Raw genomic sequence first — 20,394 nt, forward strand, 5'->3', positions numbered from 1 at the left:
GTGTTGCTAATTCAAGTATTGATATATGTCAGTTTTCAATCATATTGACATATCCGATAACTCTGATTTCAACTATTTGGATAGGTTTTCTTCATTTGACATTTGAGGAAAACTGAAAACTGGACTAATCATACCTCGTTCTTTGTACTGAAAACAATAGAAAAGTGAATATGTATCACTGAGCGAGAAAACAAATTAAAAAAGACGTTTCACTGCAACGATTGGTGTTTTTGTGCATAATACTGAACAGCTGGTGCGTGAGTTGTGTGGTATCTTGTACCATTTTTCGGTGGGAGGGAATCCCGAAGTAACCCACGTCGTGGACGTTTGCAACGTTGTTGAAACGCACGATGGGTCCACAAGATCATAATTATTTAGGTTACATAGATGACGTCATATGTTGCCCTGGAAACTTAACTGAACTTAACAACTCATGAAAACCTTTTGTAACACGTTTTGAAGTCAAGTGTGAAGTCGAAAAATACCTACGGCTTCCACTGAAACTAAGTGGTCTTGCGATTGCGTCAAGCCGGTCGATGCTAAGGGCTACGAGTGCGTACGTTGATGCGTAAGTGACCACGCCCATGAAGTACCTCACCAGCTTACACCCAACAAGACCAGCATGCCAGTCGATTGTCGTCTTCCATATCATGTCTGTGAACACATTCACGAGTCCCGCCGACAAATCTGAAAAAAAGTAATGAGAATAGTGAGAGAGTGACACTGGACTCGACGTATTCCGTGGCGGCGTGTCAGATAAATGTGAAAGAAAACCCGAAATGATGCAGCTCTCAGACGTTTACCAGTTTTGAGAAACCCACCAGCACGGATACGGTGCTGACAAAACATATTCGGACCCCACGATCATAGGTTTCGGACATGCCCAAGGAAACTTTTCTCCGTGAAATGCATTTATGAGAATACAATCATTTATAAAAGAAGACAATGTTATGTTTTATTTTGTCTTCACGAAATGTACGAAGACACTTAAAAGGTAACTGTGGCATTTAGCCACACGAGAACTACAGGGTCACAGGAATGATGTTCTCAAAAGGCACTTTATGCCTTCGTTTTTGTAAAGACAATATAGTTCATGTGCCCTGTATTTTGAAGAGATTTAACATACAACATTAGGAAACATGGCAGAATACACGAGCTCACTGATGCTACCCTGGAAACGAGTCCCCAGCCATAGCTGGTTCCGACAGTAATTGCTGAATAAACAACATTTTGTAAAACATGTAGCGGACTGCTTGCATGTGTCTGCTTTCTAAGTCGACTATAATCCCGTGCAAACATGGACCGACATGTTCATTATTTTTTTTCATGCAATTCTAGAAATTAAGAGACAAGGCGCCTTTTCATACACACCTCCCATTTAACTGTCAACTGTCATTGAAATAACGGACCGTTAACGTGGTTTCAGAGTGCATCGTAATCAAACGATTTTAGAAATTCAATTATCTTTCCTTCAAATGATTCAACAGATATAAAAGAAATCTCATGTAAATTCATGAATAAGTTTTGGAGGGGTCGTTTAAGATAAATATGGCTACAGTGTTGTCCATAACTTACGATCTCTTTGCACAAACCGATCTTAGTTACGCCTGTTGTTACTCCCATCCTTTGATATTAACTAAGATGATCGACTTGTGATGCAGAGCCCAGATACATTACTTTGTGTAAAATGATGTAGCCTTATTCCTCGAAAACGGTATCAGTTAAATAATTAATTCAAATGGACACGCAGTCAAATTTAATGAACAAAATAAATCAAAATAATTTTATATATTTAAACAAGGATTATATTAGATTCATTATTATACGGGAGTAAGCTATAATATGTTATGTCCAAGTTTGTCATGTTCAAAAATATGTAGATTGGTAATCATACTACTAGAATTATGCCCTTGTGTGGAAGGCGGTGGGGTAGCTTAGTGGTTAACCGTTCCTTCGTCGTGTCGAAAGCCTGGGTTCCATTCTCCACATGTATACGATATAAGTTGTAGGAGCATCACTCAGGGTACAGGTGGTTTTATGCGTACCGGAAAAAATCATTTAGCTTTTTGTTTCGAAGCAGGGTATAAGGGATTTATTCTCCCGCTGAGAAATTTATTGCCCTCCAAGGCGGGATACATAGTAATTCATCACGATCACGTGGACCAATCAGATCCCATCATTCTGACTTGGAGGTATGATAATGAGCGTCCATATCTATTGCAAAAAACGGCGAAAAGCCCAACTCACTCACTCACTCAATCGCCTTGGGGATACCGGATCACAGTAGGCCCCAAATAGTCCATGACTAAGAAACCGGGCGGAGAAACTCCGTAACATTTGCACTACATGGGACTAAATATGAACCACTGGTTTGTCTGGTCCTGACACTTGATGACTGCGGCAAAAAACAAGCTCAATACAATATGCGAACTATATACATCGTTACACAACACACGACACATATCACACACATCCTATTTCATTTTAACTTTAAGAATCATAAACATGTTCAAACCAAACTATTGCTTTTACTTGAAGACTTCAGAATGTAGAAACTGATACATTGATACTGGGTTATAGAAAGTGAATTATCTCATCCCAATAACCAATGAATGTGACATTAAGTCAAATTAAAAAGGAATAAGCTTAATTCGCCAAAACAGCAATTTTTGTTTTGAATAGCATTTGATGGTGAGCAGTTGATCTGCGGCAAGCCTCCGTTGCCTTTGCCCTAACACTCCATGATATGAATAAAGATTGATGGATGGGTCGATCTTAGGTTTGCATACTGAGTAGCAAGATATTGAGATTGTTGTAAGAAAACACTATCAACAAAACCGTTTCTTCATCTGTGTAGGGTCTATTCATCAATGTCATTATTGTCAAACTGACAAAAATCTAAGATAAATATGATAGGAAAAGGCAATGAGTGTTGTTTGAATATGTTCTACTGTTTTCCAACAATTTCACTCAGAACATATTGATTTGTGTGCATTAGTATTATTAAACTCGACAAGATTCTATTGGATGGAATAAATGAACAGGGGCATCGGGGGGGTTGGCTTTGTAATTGATGCCCAATGTTCCATTCTTTTCAGTGTCAATATTTATGTATCCTCCGTAATGCATGTTTTATTGTCTGGTAATTCTCATTATACACTATTACTAATGATCTGTGTCAGCTTTCCTCAGATCCGCGCAGGTGTCGTTGTTTGTGAAAACCTAAACATATTGTACGTTATCTGTCATTTATTTTGTCATCAAGGAAAGTTACGTTGATCCGAACATAACCTTGGATTAATGATGGCGCCTACACAGGCCCATTGTAAAATTACTTCCAGAAAACTGCTCTTCAATAAATCTCAAAACAGTTGGAGTTCTTACTGTGTCAATACAGAACGTCCAGAAACTGCTGCCTTGGAAGCTTCGAGAATAATTTAGTTTTCAGAAAGTTGATAACTGTAAAGAAGTGAAGTTCTTCATAGCAAAGATCTAAAACACCGGGAGGGTAAATGAAAAACAACGCTAGAGAATAACCAACTTCAACTATCCGCTGAAACTGATTTCATTTCGTTTAACATGCAAAATAACTGTGCTCAAATATGAATGGATCACTGAAATTCAGTGAGTAAGTCAGTAAATCTGTATACGACCATAGTTAGGATATAACTTCTGATAATTCAGAGGTACATAAGGTGAATCTATGTTATGTACTGGACACCCGATCCATGAAGTTCCGGGTTACAATGGGCCTTCAGCAAACCATACTTGCCGTAATAGGCGACTAACGGGATCGGGTTGTCAGGCGCTCTGATTTGGATGATGCATGTCATCGCATCCTAACTGCGTGGACCGATGCTCATGATATCAATCACTGGATTGTCTAATTCCAGACTTGATTACTTACAGACCGCCGTGATATAGCTGGAATATTGCTGAGTGCGGCGTAAACGGCAAACAGACATGAAAGCAAAAAGTGGCATCAAGGTTACTAAGATAAGAATTTGTGTACTATAAAAAGTATACATGATCTATCTCGCAAACATATGTGTATGGAAAGCTGTTTACAGTGAAGATTTATAACAAATGTGTCCATTGTTAGTATGACTGATAGCCCGAGTGTAGTCAATTTGATGGGTCTCTTGAGAATATTGCCGTTATACCACGGCGCTTCAGCTACATACTCGTATAGCTTTGTATACGGTTACCACTTCAGTAAAACAAAATCGAGTTTGGTGCTTATATAGTAGATGCTGGCACCGCTAAGGGAAGCGACTCTGTACAGACGATTGCCGTGCCTTTTGGCAGCTTGGCCGACTGTGCCCTCTTCATAATCTGATAGGCAGACTCATAAATATAAACCTTGACACGTTCAAACTTTACTGATAGTTTTGCAGCCAATTTGACATTAACGCGTGCATACATTATACTTCAGGTCTTTTGAGGATTACATATAGACGTTGATTTATAGTCACAACTGCGTGATATATCTTTCTGTTACACATAAAATCCATTTTTTGACAAACTATTTTTCTTCTTAAGTCTCTGGTGTCAAGAGCTGAATCCGCTGCTTTCCAGAACGCCATATACAGTGGTCATGAAGGACCTTGGATGTTATCCAGTTGATGTATTGTGACCGCAGAGTGTGAAGGAGTGCTTGTGATGTATGCAAGAACGTTAAGTATTGTGAAAAGGTGAGGTGAGGTCAGGTGTTTAACGTCGCGTCCAAGATTATTACACTTATATAACGACGTGCATGTACGTATGTATGAATGTATGTATGTATGTATGTATGTATGTATGTATGGATGTATGTGCGTGCGTGCGTGCGTGCGTGCGTGCGTGCGTGCGTGCGTGTGTGTGTGTTAGGGCTGCAATGATACAGGAAGGTCACGATACGATACGCATCTCGATATTCTGGTCACGATACGTGACGTAATACGCAATGATAAAAAATAAGATTGAACCTTTCATGATTTTGGAACAGTCAAAATTATTTTATGATGACAAGACTACTGAAGTTGTTCATCTTCAAAGTGGAACTTTCTCTAACTTTCCTTCAAAACAATTCAAAGTTCAAACACCAGAAAATAATTAATGTACTCCACCAGTGATACAACTTCAAAGAATTTTGATGCAAAGGTTGAAGAAATTGTATCTGAAGTTATTGTTTTATCAGGAATAATATATTCCAATATCGTGTTACCTTAGTTGCAGCTTTTACTATATATATATTTAAAATTATAAGAACCACAAGTGTAGCATTTTGGTACTGGTGATTGCTGTTGCAGGATATTTTTACGTATGGAACAATTTGACCAGTCACCCTAGGGACTTCCCGTACTACATGTATTTCGATTGCGAAAACGTTATGTTGACATATATTAGCCAAATTGCCACAAATATGACTTTTAACGAGTCAAAGTATGGCATTTTTAATATATGTATCCATTCTCTAGCAACTTAAATTCGTTTCAATGCGTCGAAAGCGGTAATCTGACCGTGGTTGCTGTATCTCTTCACACACGATTTCACATAACTTAATGAAAACAATATCAAATGAAATTTTGAATAAAATTAATAAAATATATTACAAACACAAGTCCAGATATACAATGAACACGTTTTAATAACAAGATAGTATAATCATGGTATTTTTTCGGATTTGCTGACTGGTATTTTCGGTGTTGTGTGCTTGCGGTGATCAGCTGATAATGTTTTATGAGATGGGTAAAAACATCTGTCGGTGTAAAACCTGATCTTATGAAAAATGTAAGTACGTTTTTGGGAGTCATGCGTTAGCACGCGCGCTATAACCAAGTTAGCGATTTATTGAAAGGCACGGTAGCGAGGAAACGCTGTACTTGAGATTTGCGTTCGGTATCGTGGCGTATCGATAAATGGGCCTACGTTTATCGTATATCGTACCGTGGGTCAAGTATCCCGATGCATCGGAATATCGGTGTATCGTTTCACCCTTAGTGTTAGTGTTAGTGTTAGTGTGTTAGTGTTAGTGTTAGTGTGTGTGTGTGTGTGTGCGTGCGTGCGTGCGTGTGTGCGTGCGTGCGTGCGTGCGTGCGTGTGTGTGTGTGTGTGTGTTAGGGCTGCAACGATACAGGAAGGTCACGATACGATACGTATCTCGATACGCAATGATAAAAAAACACGACTAAAAGCATGTCAAGATTGAACCTTTCATGATTTCGGAACAGTCAAAATTATTTTATAATAACAAGATTACTGAAATTGTTCATCTTCAAAGTTGAACTTTCTCTAACTTTCCTTCAAAACAATTCAAAGTTCAAACACCAGAAAATAATTAATGTACTCCACCAGTGATACAACTTCAAAGAATTTTGATGCAATGGTTGAAGAAATTGTATCTGAAATTATTGTTTTATCAGGAATAATATATTCCAATATCGTGTTACCTTAGTTGCAGCTTTTACTATATATATATATATTTAAAATTATAAGAACCACAAGTGTAGCATTTTGGTACTGGTGATTGCTGTTGCAGGATATTTTTACGTATGGAACAATTTGACCAGTCACCCTTGGGACTTCCCGTACATGTATTTCGATTGCGGAAACGTTAATATGTTGACATATATTAGCCAAATTGCCACAAATATGACATTTTTAATATATGTATCCATTCTCTAGCAACTTAAATTCGTTTCAATGCGTCGAAAGCGGTAATCTGACCGTGGTTGCTGTATCTCTTCACACACGATTTCACATAACTTAATGAAAACAATATCAAATGAAATTTTGAATAAAATTAATAAAATATATTACAAACACAAGTCCAGATATACAATGAACACGTTTTAATAACAAGATAGTATAATCATGGTATTTTTTCGGATTTGCTGACTGGTATTTTCGGTGTTGTGTGCTTGCGGTGATCAGCTGATAATGTTTTATGAGATGGGTAAAAACATCTGTCGGTGTAAAACCTGATCTTATGAAAAATGTAAGTACGTTTTTGGGAGTCATGCGTTAGCACGCGCGCTATAACCAAGTTAGCGATTTATTGAAAGGCACGGTAGCGAGGAAACGCTGTACTTGAGATTTGCGTTCGGTATCGTGGCGTATCGATAAATGGGCCTACGTTTATCGTATATCGTACCGTGGGTCAAGTATCCCGATGCATCGGAATATCGGTGTATCGTTTCACCCTTAGTGTTAGTGTTAGTGTTAGTGTGTTAGTGTTAGTGTTAGTGTGTGTGTGTGTGTGTGTGCGTGCGTGCGTGCGTGCGTGCGTGTGTGCGTGCGTGCGTGCGTGCGTGCGTGTGTGTGTGTGTGTGTTAGGGCTGCAACGATACAGGAAGGTCACGATACGATACGTATCTCGATACGCAATGATAAAAAAACACGACTTAAAGCATGTCAAGATTGAACCTTTCATGATTTCGGAACAGTCAAAATTATTTTATAATAACAAGATTACTGAAATTGTTCATCTTCAAAGTTGAACTTTCTCTAACTTTCCTTCAAAACAATTCAAAGTTCAAACACCAGAAAATAATTAATGTACTCCACCAGTGATACAACTTCAAAGAATTTTGATGCAATGGTTGAAGAAATTGTATCTGAAATTATTGTTTTATCAGGAATAATATATTCCAATATCGTGTTACCTTAGTTGCAGCTTTTACTATATATATATATATATATTTAAAATTATAAGAACCACAAGTGTAGCATTTTGGTACTGGTGATTGCTGTTGCAGGATATTTTTACGTATGGAACAATTTGACCAGTCACCCTTGGGACTTCCCGTACATGTATTTCGATTGCGGAAACGTTAATATGTTGACATATATTAGCCAAATTGCCACAAATATGACATTTTTAATATATGTATCCATTCTCTAGCAACTAAAGTTCGTTTCAATGTGTCAAAAGCGGTAATCTGACCGTGGTTGCTGTATCTCTTCACACACGATTTCACATAACTTAATGAAAACAATATTAAATGAAATTTTGAATAAAATTAATAAAATATATTACAAACACAAGTCTAGATATACAATGAACACGTTTTAATAACAAGATAGTATCATAATGACATTTTTTTCGGATTTGCTGACTGGTATTTTCGGTGTTATGTGCTTGCGGTGATCAGCTGATAATGTTTTATGAGATGGGTAAAAACATCTGTCGGTGTAAAACCTGAGCTTACTAAAATGTAAGTACGTTTTTGGGAGCCATGCGTTACGGAAACGCTGTACTTGAGATTTGCGTTCCGTATCGTGGCGTATCGATAAATGGGCCTACGTTTATCGTATCGTGGGTCATGTATCGCGATGCATCGGAATATCGGTGTATCGTTTCACCCTTAGTGTGTTAGTGTGTGTGTTAGTTAATGTGTGTGTTAGTTAGTGTGTGTTAGTTTGTTAGTGTGTGTGTGTGTGAGTGTGTGTGTGTGAGTGTGTGTGTGTGTGTGTGTGTGTGTGTGTGTGTGTGTGTGTGTGTGTGTGTGTGTGTGTGTGTGTGTGTGTGTGTGTGTGTGTGTGTGTGTGTGTGTGTGTGTGTGTGTGGCTGCTGTACTAGTCCGGACTAATGCCGATTTTATAGTGGTAGGTCACTGTGATATCATGCCACAGTTTAGCATGAACACCCCACTCAGACACAGTATACGGACTCCGAGCCGACCAGTCCTTGTTTTAGCCCCTTATTGCCGACGTTTACCACTTTGGTGTTACCCTCCAGGTTATGGGACTTACAGACAAAGGTCCATAATCGAAACAAATTGAACCTTTATAAGCGGTTCCTTGACGGTTAAGGGAGGCAACCGAGAACTGTAGCGCTACAGACAACTGGACCACTCGTTACAGGTGTAGGTAATGTGTTTCAACTGACGCGACCTTATAATGATGTACAACATACAACAATTAATTGAATTCAGTCACGAGGGATAGGGAACTGATGAAATAGACTCTTTATTATCCATACGTAACAATATAGCCGTCGTGAAGAAACATTATGTGTGTGTCTCCTATATCTTAAACCATGTCCTGAAACTTGATATAACGTCAACAATGATATTGCCTGTAGTAAATCAACTATGCTCTAGAACGCGTGAAATCAGTATTACAAATGTGCTCTATGTGAACATACATTAACTACGTTATTTTGAACAATATTGATACGAAATGTTAATATCTACAGTACTAGTATGTAAATTAGGTTCAACTGTGCAAAACACAATGTTTGTCTTGCACGCCCATGCAAGTACAGTAAACTACGGTTATAACGAACTCGAAAGGACCACTAATTTTAGTTCGTGATAACCGCAGTTCGTTATAAGCATATAAACAGCATTTATACAACAAATGGTCGGGACTAAAAATAAGTTCGTTATATCGGTCAGTTCGTTATAAGCGTGTACGTTATAACCGTAGATTACTGTATGTTGTTGGACGGGAAAGAAAGGTGTTACCTAAACGCCAAAGGTTTCGCAAATGAAGATTATGGCTTCGCAATAATCCAGCTTAACCATCTTGTGCAGGAAATTTAAAGCCACAAAACCCTTTCCATAATGATAAAATATCTGCTAAAAGCAGAGTCCTTTGTATGATCCCAGCCTATCATAACTTAACCATCTTGTACATGAAAAAATCTTTCATCTCATTATCTTTGAGGAGGGTCATAGAAGGTCAGCAGATATCACCGGGACATCTAGCTATCTCCAAGGCCAGCCCTCATGGTTGTATGATAGCAATTTCTGATATCTTCTAGATTGGGAATATCGTTTTGACTAGAACCTCCATTGAGAGAGGTTTCTCTTTGTCGGATGCACTTATGACAGGAACCTTGTGTTGAAAAGGACCTAATCCTCATGTCAAAGCGTGAGTGAGTGAGTATGGTTTTACGCCGCTTTTAGCAATATTCCAGTAATATCACGACAGGGTATACCAGAAAAGGGCTTCACACATTGTACCCATGTCGGTAATCGAACCCGGGTCTTCGGTGTGACAAGCAACCGCTTTAACCACTAGGCTACCCGACCGCCTCTCATGTCAAAGACGTTCTTGCAATAATTCTTTCTTGTTTTGTCTCCATATATGGGTTAATTTTCATTTGCGTTTACTGAAAATCATACATATGACACAACGCCTGTTGACACATTTCCAATGAAACATGAACAAGCTCATAAACAGCGACAACATGATGTTATGATAATAGTTTTTATATGACAACCAGATGTGCTATATCTATATTATTATTGCTACAATGTGTCATTAACGTAATGTACTCAGATAAATTGCACTGTAATGCAACGCTCATTTTAACACGCTTAATTAACGTGAGTTTCTGAATTTCTGAAGGCACCAGGGAGACACAAAGGCAAGAATGGATATTGGGATAGATAGTAGTCACGGCTTTTGGTATGTCAGTTTCTGGGTATATTGCACTCCTCGTTGAGAGGAATACTGTACAGGAGCGTAATACACAAATGTGTCTCGTATTAAATAAAACTAGGTTCGGAAGGTGTTTTAGTTTCAATTGTTGTGTGGAAGAGTGAGTGAGTGAGTGAGTAAGGTTTTACGCAGCTTTTAGCAATATTCTCCAATATTCTCGGGCGGGGGACACCAGAAATGCTTGTGTGAACGACATAACACTAATTGTGTGGAGGGCGTCGTAACTTTAAACCGCAGTCGATGGCAGGAAGTTTCTGTGTGGCTTTGAATTGTGATTAGAGTTATCTGACCCTGGTTGTATATACAACCTGGTTGCTGGTCAAAAAGTCCTAAACCTAACAAACAAAACCAACAATTGTGAAAGTGTTTTTAATTTTATTTTTCAACATAATATCCCTGATTTTTAATACACTTCCCTTGTCGATAGTGAAGTCAATTCCAGTCAAAAACAAGTTTTCTGGAGCTACCTTGAAAAATATAACCATTCACGGCAGCTTTGTGGTCATCGTTGTCGTCATAGCCCTTTCCATGAAGGTGTTATTTCAGTTTAGGAAACTTGGTGCCAGGTCTGGCGAGTATAAAGGGTGAGGAAGCTCTTCGAACTCCACGTTGTCGGACAGCAGCCTTTGCAAGTCAAGAGGTGTGAAAAGAGGTACTGTCATGAAGCAGGGGAACTCCAGCAGTCAGTTTCTTTGATAGAATCTCTCAGCCGATGTAGGAAATCGGCATAGCAGGGACCGGTAATCGTCATTTGACTTTCTGAGCAATCCTTAAGGATCACACCCTTTGCATCCCAGAATACAGTGGTCATAACTTTCTTCACTGATCTTGAAGATTTGAATTTCTTTGGTGCCAGAGAACTGGATTGGTCCCACTCCATGAAATGACGTTTTGACTCGGGATCATAGTGGTAAACCCATGTTTCATCACCCGTTACTAATCTCTTTTTGAATTGACGAAATCCTCCTCAACTTGCTCTATATTTTCTCTGGTAATTTCAGTTCTTTTCTATTTAAGAACAGAACTTAGAAAATTTGGCACCCAACGAGCAGATATCTTATTCATCTGTAAATGTTCATGAAATAATAGTTTTAATGGATCCATGGCTTAGACCTGTGTCTTCCTCAAGTTCAGCAATAGTAACACGTCTATCTGACAGTACAAGTTTTTCTTCTTTATTGAATCTTCATTGATGGAAGTTGAGGGACGTCCAGACCTAGGGTCTTCATTCAGATTTTTCTCTTAGCCTTAAACACAGCTGCCCAACGTTTAACAGTTGAATACACCTATCCCCATACTTGTGACATGCGGTCATAAATGTTTTCGAGAGTACTTTTCTCTAAAGTCAAAAACTTGTTTCTTATAGATTTATGTGTACGTTTGGACCCCTGTCACGTGCAACTGGCTATCACTAATATACAAACGGCCTCAACAGAACAAATACCCTTGCAATGAACTACTCAAACAATGTACAGCTTTGACTGCTCACTTTGTTATAGCCAATAGTTGATCCTTTTGACCAGCCCTCATATAAATATGGGTTTTTGATCGTTTGAGAAGTTTCTGGATGTGAGGGGATGTAGAAGGCGGCGATTTGAGGCCTTATTAACCTGACTTGTTTCCAATCTACTTGCTAATTGCGGCTTGGATACTTATTTAGAAATACCAATTCCTGTCATCTTCCAATACTATCCTGGATTCAAGCAGGGAGACAGGCCAATCAACAGTGACAATGTTCTGAACCCTCGCAAGTACACTTTCATTAATTCTGCGGTTTGTAACTTGTTGTTTGTGCCACGCATTTAACCCCATCGTGTTGCCTTTTGTATTGCAAACCTGACAATGCGTGTTTCAAAATAAGGGTTTGATTGTTCATTGATCTTGTGTGGATATTTACAGATTTCACAAGATAGTTCCGTGCAAACCAAGTTCTAGCTTACCCTCTGGGTTTCAATATGGAAATCATCTCGAAACAACATTTTACGTAAATATACTGATCAAGCCATCTCCGTTTCTTACATAAACCATCTGTACAGGTGACAGGTCGTGACCTAAACCCAGTTTAATCCTATCAGCCCTATATCTCATGGGCCATTACTGGATGCGATCCCAATCCTGTACTTTACAGCCGACTGTCTCAGTGATCAGAATGCAATTATCAACATCGATATGAACAGCTGTCAGTATGTCGATAAGGACCCAGATAAATTAACGCAGCCACTAATGTCAAATCATGCAATACACACTCCACAAATAGCCACAAATATTGCCTGATAATCTTCTCAGGTGATTAATGCCATTTATGTGTCTCAGCACCTATGTATGGGTCGGTGGTAAAGAATTATACCAAGAAAGCATATGCACCTTTCATATGCTTGTAGGTCAGCTGGTAGGACACTTTTCAGTTGGATTAGAATGTTATTCTGTTGAATTTTATTCTGATACGACCAACAACTGTATGTTGTGACGGTTACAATCGTCATCTAAGACAGACAGACACACTGAGTGTATCGCTGGAGAGAAAGTGAGAGACAGAAGAGACGTGGTAGAGAGTGACAGAGATACCGACATACAAAAAATGAAACTGACATATTTCTGGCATAGGACGATTGTTTTAAATTACCTGCAATAGCTAGGTTGAGAATGAAGAAGTTCATCCTGGATCGTCTGTTCTTGGTCAGCGTGATGGTCAGGATGACCATGCTGTTGCCGACAATGATGAATATGAAAAGGACACACAGGAAGCTGATCTGTTCAGTCTGAAAAACAAAACAACACATGGACTAACACTGATATGTTTGGAGCAAACGAAGCTCAGATGTGTTTTCTCCTTTGAAACACAGAGAAGGCCTAGGGACCGTGCAGTTGTAACTGGGCAGTTGCTCCTGTATTACAAGGTGCAAAACAAGGGTCATGAGTAGAGAATCATACTGATATTGCGTCTGAAAATGTTCGTTTTAAAATACAGGGCCTTGAAAATCCTATCGAACTCAACGAAATTTATAGTTTGCAAGAATATTAACTCACTGAACTCAAATCAATATCCATGAAACCCTTTAATCATTTAATATATGTAAGTTATATACCGTGGTTCGAAAACTATATATACAAATTATATTGCATCAAATATCTAATTTGTACTTTTCAATTGAAAATGATATGTGAGCCAATATGCCTACGTCAGTAGGGACTTCCATTGCACTGAATGTCAGGAGAAAACTGAATTGATGGTGTGGAAGACATTGCATTGGTTGTGTGGAGGAACTTGCAATGGTTGTGTTGAAGACACAACGCTGATTGTGTGGAGGAAATTTGAAATTATTGGTTGTGTGGAAGACAGTGCATTGATTGTGTAGAGTTCATTGTGTAGAGGTTATTTGGAGGAAGTTGCAATAGTTGTGTGGAGGGCGTCGCATTGTTTGTGTGTAAGACGTTGTATTAGTTGCGCGGAGGGCGTGGCATTGTTTGTGTGTAAGACGTTGTATTAGTTGTGTGGAGGACGTCGCATTGTTTGTGTGTAAGGCGTTGTATTAGTTGTGCGGAGGACGTCGCATTGTTTGTGTGTAAGACGTTGTATTAGTTGTGTGGAGGACGTCGCATTGTTTGTGTGTCAGACGTTGTATTAGTTGCGCGGAGGGCGTCGCATTGTTTGTGTGTAAGACGTTGTCTTAGTTGTGTGGAGGACGTCGCATTGTTTGTGTGTAAGGCGTTGTATTAGTTGTGCAGAGGACGTCGCATTGTTTGTGTGTAAGACGTTGTATTGTGTGGAGGACGTCGCATTGTTTGTGTGTCTGACGTTGTATTAGTTGTGTGGAGGACGTCCCATTGTTTGTGTGTAAGACGTTGTATTGTGTGGAGGACGTCGCATTGGTTGTGTGTAAGACGTTGTATTAGTTGTGTGGAGGACGTCGCATTGTTTGTGTGTAAGACGTTGCATTAGTTGTGCGGAGGGCTTCGCATTGTTTGTGTGTAAGACGTTGTATTAGTTGTGTGGAGGACGTCGCATTGTTTGTGTGTAAGACGTTGTATTGTAAGGAGGACGTCGCTTTGTTTGTGTGTAAGACGTTGTATTAGTTGTGTGGAGGAAGTCGCATTGTTTGTGTGTAAGACGTTGTGTTAGTCGTGTGGAGGACGTCGCATTGTCTGTGTGTAAGACGTTGTATTGTGTGGGGGACGTCGCATTGTTTGTGTGTAAGTTGTTGTATTGTGTGGAGGACGTCGCATTGTTTGTGAGTAAGACGTTGTATTAGTTGTGTGGAGGACGTCGCATTGTGTGTAAGACGTTGTATTAGTTGTGTGGAGGACTTTGCATTGATTGTGTGTAAGACGTTGTATTAGTTGTGTGGAGGACGTCGCATTGTGTGTGTGTAAGACGTTGTATTAGTTGAGTGGGGGACGTCGCATTGTTTCTGTGTAAGACGTTGTATTAGTTGTGTGGGGGACGTCGCATTGTTTCTGTGTAAGACGTTGTATTAGTTGTGTGGGGGACGTCGCATTGTTTGTGTGTAAGACGTTGTATTAGTTGTGTGGAGGACGTTGCATAGGTTGTGTGTAAGACGTTGTATTAGTTGTGTGGGGGACGTCGCATTGTTTGTGTGTAAGACGTTGTATTAGTTGTGTGGAGGACGTTGCATTGGTTGTGTGTAAGACGTTGTATTAGTTGTGTGGGGGACGTTGCATTGTTTGTGTGTAAGACGTTGTATTAGTTGTGTGGGGGACGTCGCATTGTTTGTGTGTAAGACGTTGTATTAGTTGTGTGGAGGACGTTGCATTGGTTGTGTGTAAGACGTTGTATTAGTTGTGTGGGGGACGTTGCGTTGGTTGTGAAGACGAATCCGGCACTTTTATGTATATCATCATGTTTTATTTTACTAGCCCCTTAATATTGTATTCTTTTGACAAGCAGTATTTTAGGATGCTCATGAAATCAATAGTCCATCAATACATATTACTGATTGGATCATGCACAGTAACTACATTGAGTGTCATTGCAATATTAATGGTCCCTTCTCTCTGACACGTTGAAAGGAACTACATGGATTTTGTCACTGCCAACAGCTATATCCCCTTGCTTCATGCAAATTCTAATAACTGTGTAGGTATTTAAGTTGCAACTAACTCTGAGCGTCAGCTAGCCAGATATACGATACAGTCTGACATTATTCATGAATTAGCTAAAGCCGCCCCTACAATCAACACAAGAACGTTCAAATGTAGTCCTTGCTAACTTTATATCAGTATTATAAATTACAATTTTATGTAAATGTTTTGGTACGTAGCTCTTCGATTTACATTCGCGTTTAAGTTCTGTACCTTGTCAACCTGGAGTACTGACAGTGTACATTACATATGCATGTGTGAATGTACAGCAACAGGTTGAATACCAATTATGAAATTGTGCAATCCTTGAGAAAACATTTAATTTACTATGTAGATTTGGAATAGAGATTATTTCCTTTGCAATTACCGATGACACATGGTTAGAGAATACCTGTTTATGCTTGTTGAATAGTGTACGAGTAAGGTTTTATGCCACTTTTAGCAATATTCCAGCATTATCACTGCGTGGGGCACCAGAAATGAGCTTAGCGTATGTGGGGAATCGATCCAGCACTTAAGGCAGAACGAGTTGACATTTTAACCACGAGGCTTATCCACCTTCCCACCTGCAGATATCTGAGGGCTTAAACTTGGTTTATTGAAAAATGATTCAATTGACAACATTAATTGTTATGCTTTGATTAACGCTGAGCTCGACAACACTTCCGTTACATGACGGCGGCAACGGTCCACGACGTCGGGATAGAACATACGTATTCATATTTACAAGCACTGACTTATTTATCGTGAACGTTAAAATAGATCCGACACACATATACTTTTCTTGACATGGACCCTTTATGTGTCTGAGCAGGATAATCCACGTTCAATAATGTTCAGATCAAATTGAAAGTTATATGTTGAAAATGAAGAGATAAATCTTGTTTTTCATCCACATATCGTTAAAACTGAACGGGAACTTTATCATTTATTCTGACAGAAATATTTATTGCAGGAACAGATATACAACCTTCTGACGTTCTGGTGCTCAGTTAATATTCGCTGTAAATACAAAAGAAGCACAGAGGAAGGATCTCATATCACATAAAAAATATTGAGGGAGCCCATGGGGATTCCAGTTAAGAATATGGGTCCCTAGCAACCCATGCGTATCGCAAGAGCCGACCCAATCAGTGATCAGGCTCAGTGATTGTTTGACTGCATATCATCGTACCTCTACTGCGTGAAACGATGTTCATGATGTCAATCACGGGATCATCTGGCCGAGGCCAGATTATATACAGACCGCCGTCATGTGGCTGTACTATTGCTGAGTGCGGGTTCAACAACAAACAACACAGCCCCACAGGCTTGGTTGGTTGGTTAGTTGTTTTATTCCGCACTCAGCAATATTCCAGTTATATGACAGCGATCTGTAAATAATCGACTCTTGATCAGACAATCCAGTGATTAATATCATGAGCATCGCTCCACACAATTGGAATCGATGACATGCATCAAGTCAGCGGGTCTGGCCACCCGATCCCTTTAGCCGCCTCTTACGGATACCCCGGATCTTCACGGGTCCAGCCCCGCAGGATGAGCAGAAATAAGTTACTGTTGTCTCATGTACAGTAAGTAGTCTTATGGTAGGAGGTTACTAGACATGACTGGACAAATGTTGAAATCACGGTCTTTTGAGTGATAGTTGAAACAATACTTATTTTGAATTGGATCAAGAATGTCAGAGCGTTTTCAATAACCGTCCCTCAGACATTTGACCATCCCGAAAGGTAGAGCTCGTTGAAAAACTTTTAAAAACAACAACATCCTTATATGATGCCATAAAGACATCGCGCCGTGCATATACATATGAATATAAATCAATTTTGAAAAAGGACCTTGAATATCCTCCATGTGTAGATGAAGAAAAGAAGAATAGAACAACTTATGCTGAAAACAAATTTAGTAAAATACCAGGAATACGTCATGGAAGGGATAAGCTGCTTTCAAATGCGTTAGTCCTTGGTCAAAGGCGATTACGGCCATTAAGTCTAGACAAAGCCTCAGACATAACATCTATTTACATTAACTTAATGTAATGAGAAATAGTCTGAAAGTGACGGGTACTAATCCCCGTTGTAGCACACAACGACGGTGCCTCGCACAACGTTTATAGCGGGTGAGTTAGGAAACTGTCTTGGTTTGATAGAAAATTAATGACGTCCCTCTCGGTCTACAATGGACAATGGGTTTGTCATAAAATAAAACAAGGTAGCAGTAAAAGCATTGAAGAGACTAAATAGGCCTGCCAAAAGCAATAAATGACTATAATGACAGGATTCATATTTGTTCCACAGCACTGGTTGATATATTTAGACATAATATGAAAAGGATGAGAAATACCCTTCCTACTTTATATGTACACGCGAGAAGAAAGTGAATGTCATGCAATTTCAACATCATGTAACATGAATACGTTCGAATACGAATCGCATACGTATATCTTGCTCCCTACTGAGTTGGGAACTTATGTCATGTGCAGTAATCTGGGGATTCTCGCTAGACTGGTTCGTGTTGTATTTGATCTGCGAAACCTTTTTAAGAAGCGTAACTATGAATTCCACACCATGCACACTAATACAACCATACTTTACATAAGTATTCAATAAAAAATTGCAAATCTGAATCTGGATATTCTCTACCATGCACATATGGTTTTATTATATTGCTGATGCCTATACTTTAAGTCAATATCTTCAGGTTCAAAACGAACAAACTGCCAAAGTAAAATGTTAACAATACATGATAAGTTAGTGAGTTGGGTTTGACGCCACTTTTAATATTATTCCAGTTATATCAGGGCGTGTCAACTTAATATGGGAGGAAAGCTCGTGATGCAGGTCTCAGACGTTTACCACATCGGTGAAACCCACTACCACGGGTATGGTGCTGGCAAACCTAGAAACATAATCGGGGCGAACCGGGATTCGAACCCACAATCATAGATTTCCGGGTGCCCAAGGGACGCAACTCTGCACAGCGAATCGCGGCGCCTGAGACGGCTGGGCCACCCGTGCGCCCCCCCCACCCCCACCCCCACCCCCCCCTCTCCCACCCCCCCCCCCCACCCCCACCCCTCTCCCACCCCCCCCCCCCCCCTTCTCCCACCCCCCTCCCTCCGATGAGTGATGTAAAGTTGCTTAAAAGCACAAGCAAGAAAGTTACCGATCTAATCTTTCAAGAAGATGAAGGGTTTTTGAGATATCTGCAGTGTAGCTTATTCACTTGAACGAACACCGTGATTCATAATGCATGCATCAGACAAAATTTATGTTGGCATGTTGGCATGTTGGCATGTTGGCATTTATGTCCGCATTTGCATATATAGCTCAGTTATAATAATAATTGAGCGACTGCAGGTTAGCGTCTACAATATTTAATCAATCTGACATATACAGTTTCATATGGACGTGTCACATGACCTGAGATGTATCACCGTCTTTGCGAACGCTGTCAGAAACACACGGTTAACGATAAAAAAAGAAATATAACGAAAACCTCATAACGGGAGAACCAACGGCTGCCACCGGGAAATTGAAAACGCAATTTCATTTCAAAATTGTTCCCACACTCAACTTAAATCACATGGAGTGGGCTTCTCACACAAAGCGATGAAATTGGACATCCTAATTCAATCCCACAATATCCTAGATCATGTCAAGGAAGAGTAGAAACAGGTTTTTCTGCCAAACCGTCTGTTTATTCGTGAGAGGTGGTTTAAAAAGTGACGCCAGAAGGCACAACAGACACTCTTAAAGGGGTTTTAAGTGTTGGAATGGTCTCTCAAACGTTTATTGGAGAGCAGCAAGGCTTATTTCAACAATCAAAGACTCTTTAAGCTGCTGATTTACAACTGACAAAATTGCAAACGGATAATGAAAAAAGGTAATAAATATTTTTTGCTATTTCTAAGGATTTTTCACTTATTCACAGGTGAGACAGCAGTTCATTACACGGAAAGAGGTTTACGAATCAATTTGATATTAAACAGTGGCAACTATATTTACGATTGAAATTCGTTTGCCCAATGTTTTGTACGTTAAGAATGAAGAAATATAGTATACCCATGCACTCGTTTATATGCTGTCAAATCAATATGGATGTATCACTTGTCAAAAAATATTTAAATCGATTTTCATTTTGTGCTATCATTTATCTTAGTGTGTCTGATTTTGACCAGCTATACAATTGGCAAAAACATTCGATCTCCATAGCAGAAAGAGTCGTAGCATCATTAATCTTTGATAGCACATTTATTTACTTTACTAATAAAAACTTCTGATTAATCATTGGTTTATTGTCCCGTGTGACGACAAGGATGGTAACATTATACTGGCTCTATTAAAAAGTTAATTGTAACTCCTGTGTGAATTTGTGGAGAATTGCAAAACAGATACAAGCACATGGGATGCATTAAAAATACAGAGAATGTCGATGTGTAACCTGGTATCTTTTCAATATCCAGATTAACAACTTTCGATTTTTCTGTCTTCGGAGTAATAATCTACACAAAACAGTGGAATGGAATACAGCCACTCCTGTTAACAAGGTCAGGATTAAATCGCCTTGATGGATTGAAGACTCAAGTTATAATGTTGCCTTGTACTCAGGAAACATATGAGCAAATATGCCGAGCAGTGTATCAAATAACAACACGCATCAGTTTTAAGGTGGTTACTGAATCAAAGTTAGACACCTCCAAACATAGATTATGTTGAACTGATCCACACGCATCAGTTTTAAGGTGGTTACTGAATCAGAGTTAGACACCTCCAAACATATATTATGTTGAACTGATCCACACGCATCAGTTTTAAGGTGGTTACTGAATCAAAGTTAGACACCTCCAAACATATA

At 39.3% G+C, this 20,394-nt stretch overlaps 1 protein-coding gene across 2 annotated transcripts in view; it reads right to left on the bottom strand.

Moving 5' to 3' along the window:
- Nucleotides 1–20,394, bottom strand: part of LOC139463362 (cardioacceleratory peptide receptor-like) — a 109,049-nt gene that overhangs the window by 43,432 nt on the left and 45,223 nt on the right. For both annotated transcript variants that reach the window (XM_071244616.1, XM_071244617.1), the window contains 2 exons: nucleotides 13,058–13,193; nucleotides 490–687 (listed from right to left, as the gene is read on the bottom strand). In XM_071244616.1, coding sequence (XP_071100717.1) covers nucleotides 490–687; nucleotides 13,058–13,193 — 334 coding nt within the window. The remainder of the gene's footprint in view (nucleotides 1–489; nucleotides 688–13,057; nucleotides 13,194–20,394) is intronic.

Source organism: Haliotis cracherodii, unplaced genomic scaffold, assembly GCF_022045235.1.
Source record: "Haliotis cracherodii isolate W230 unplaced genomic scaffold, xgHalCrac1.p SCAF_16, whole genome shotgun sequence".
In the NCBI taxonomy this organism is placed as follows: domain Eukaryota; kingdom Metazoa; phylum Mollusca; class Gastropoda; order Lepetellida; family Haliotidae; genus Haliotis; species Haliotis cracherodii.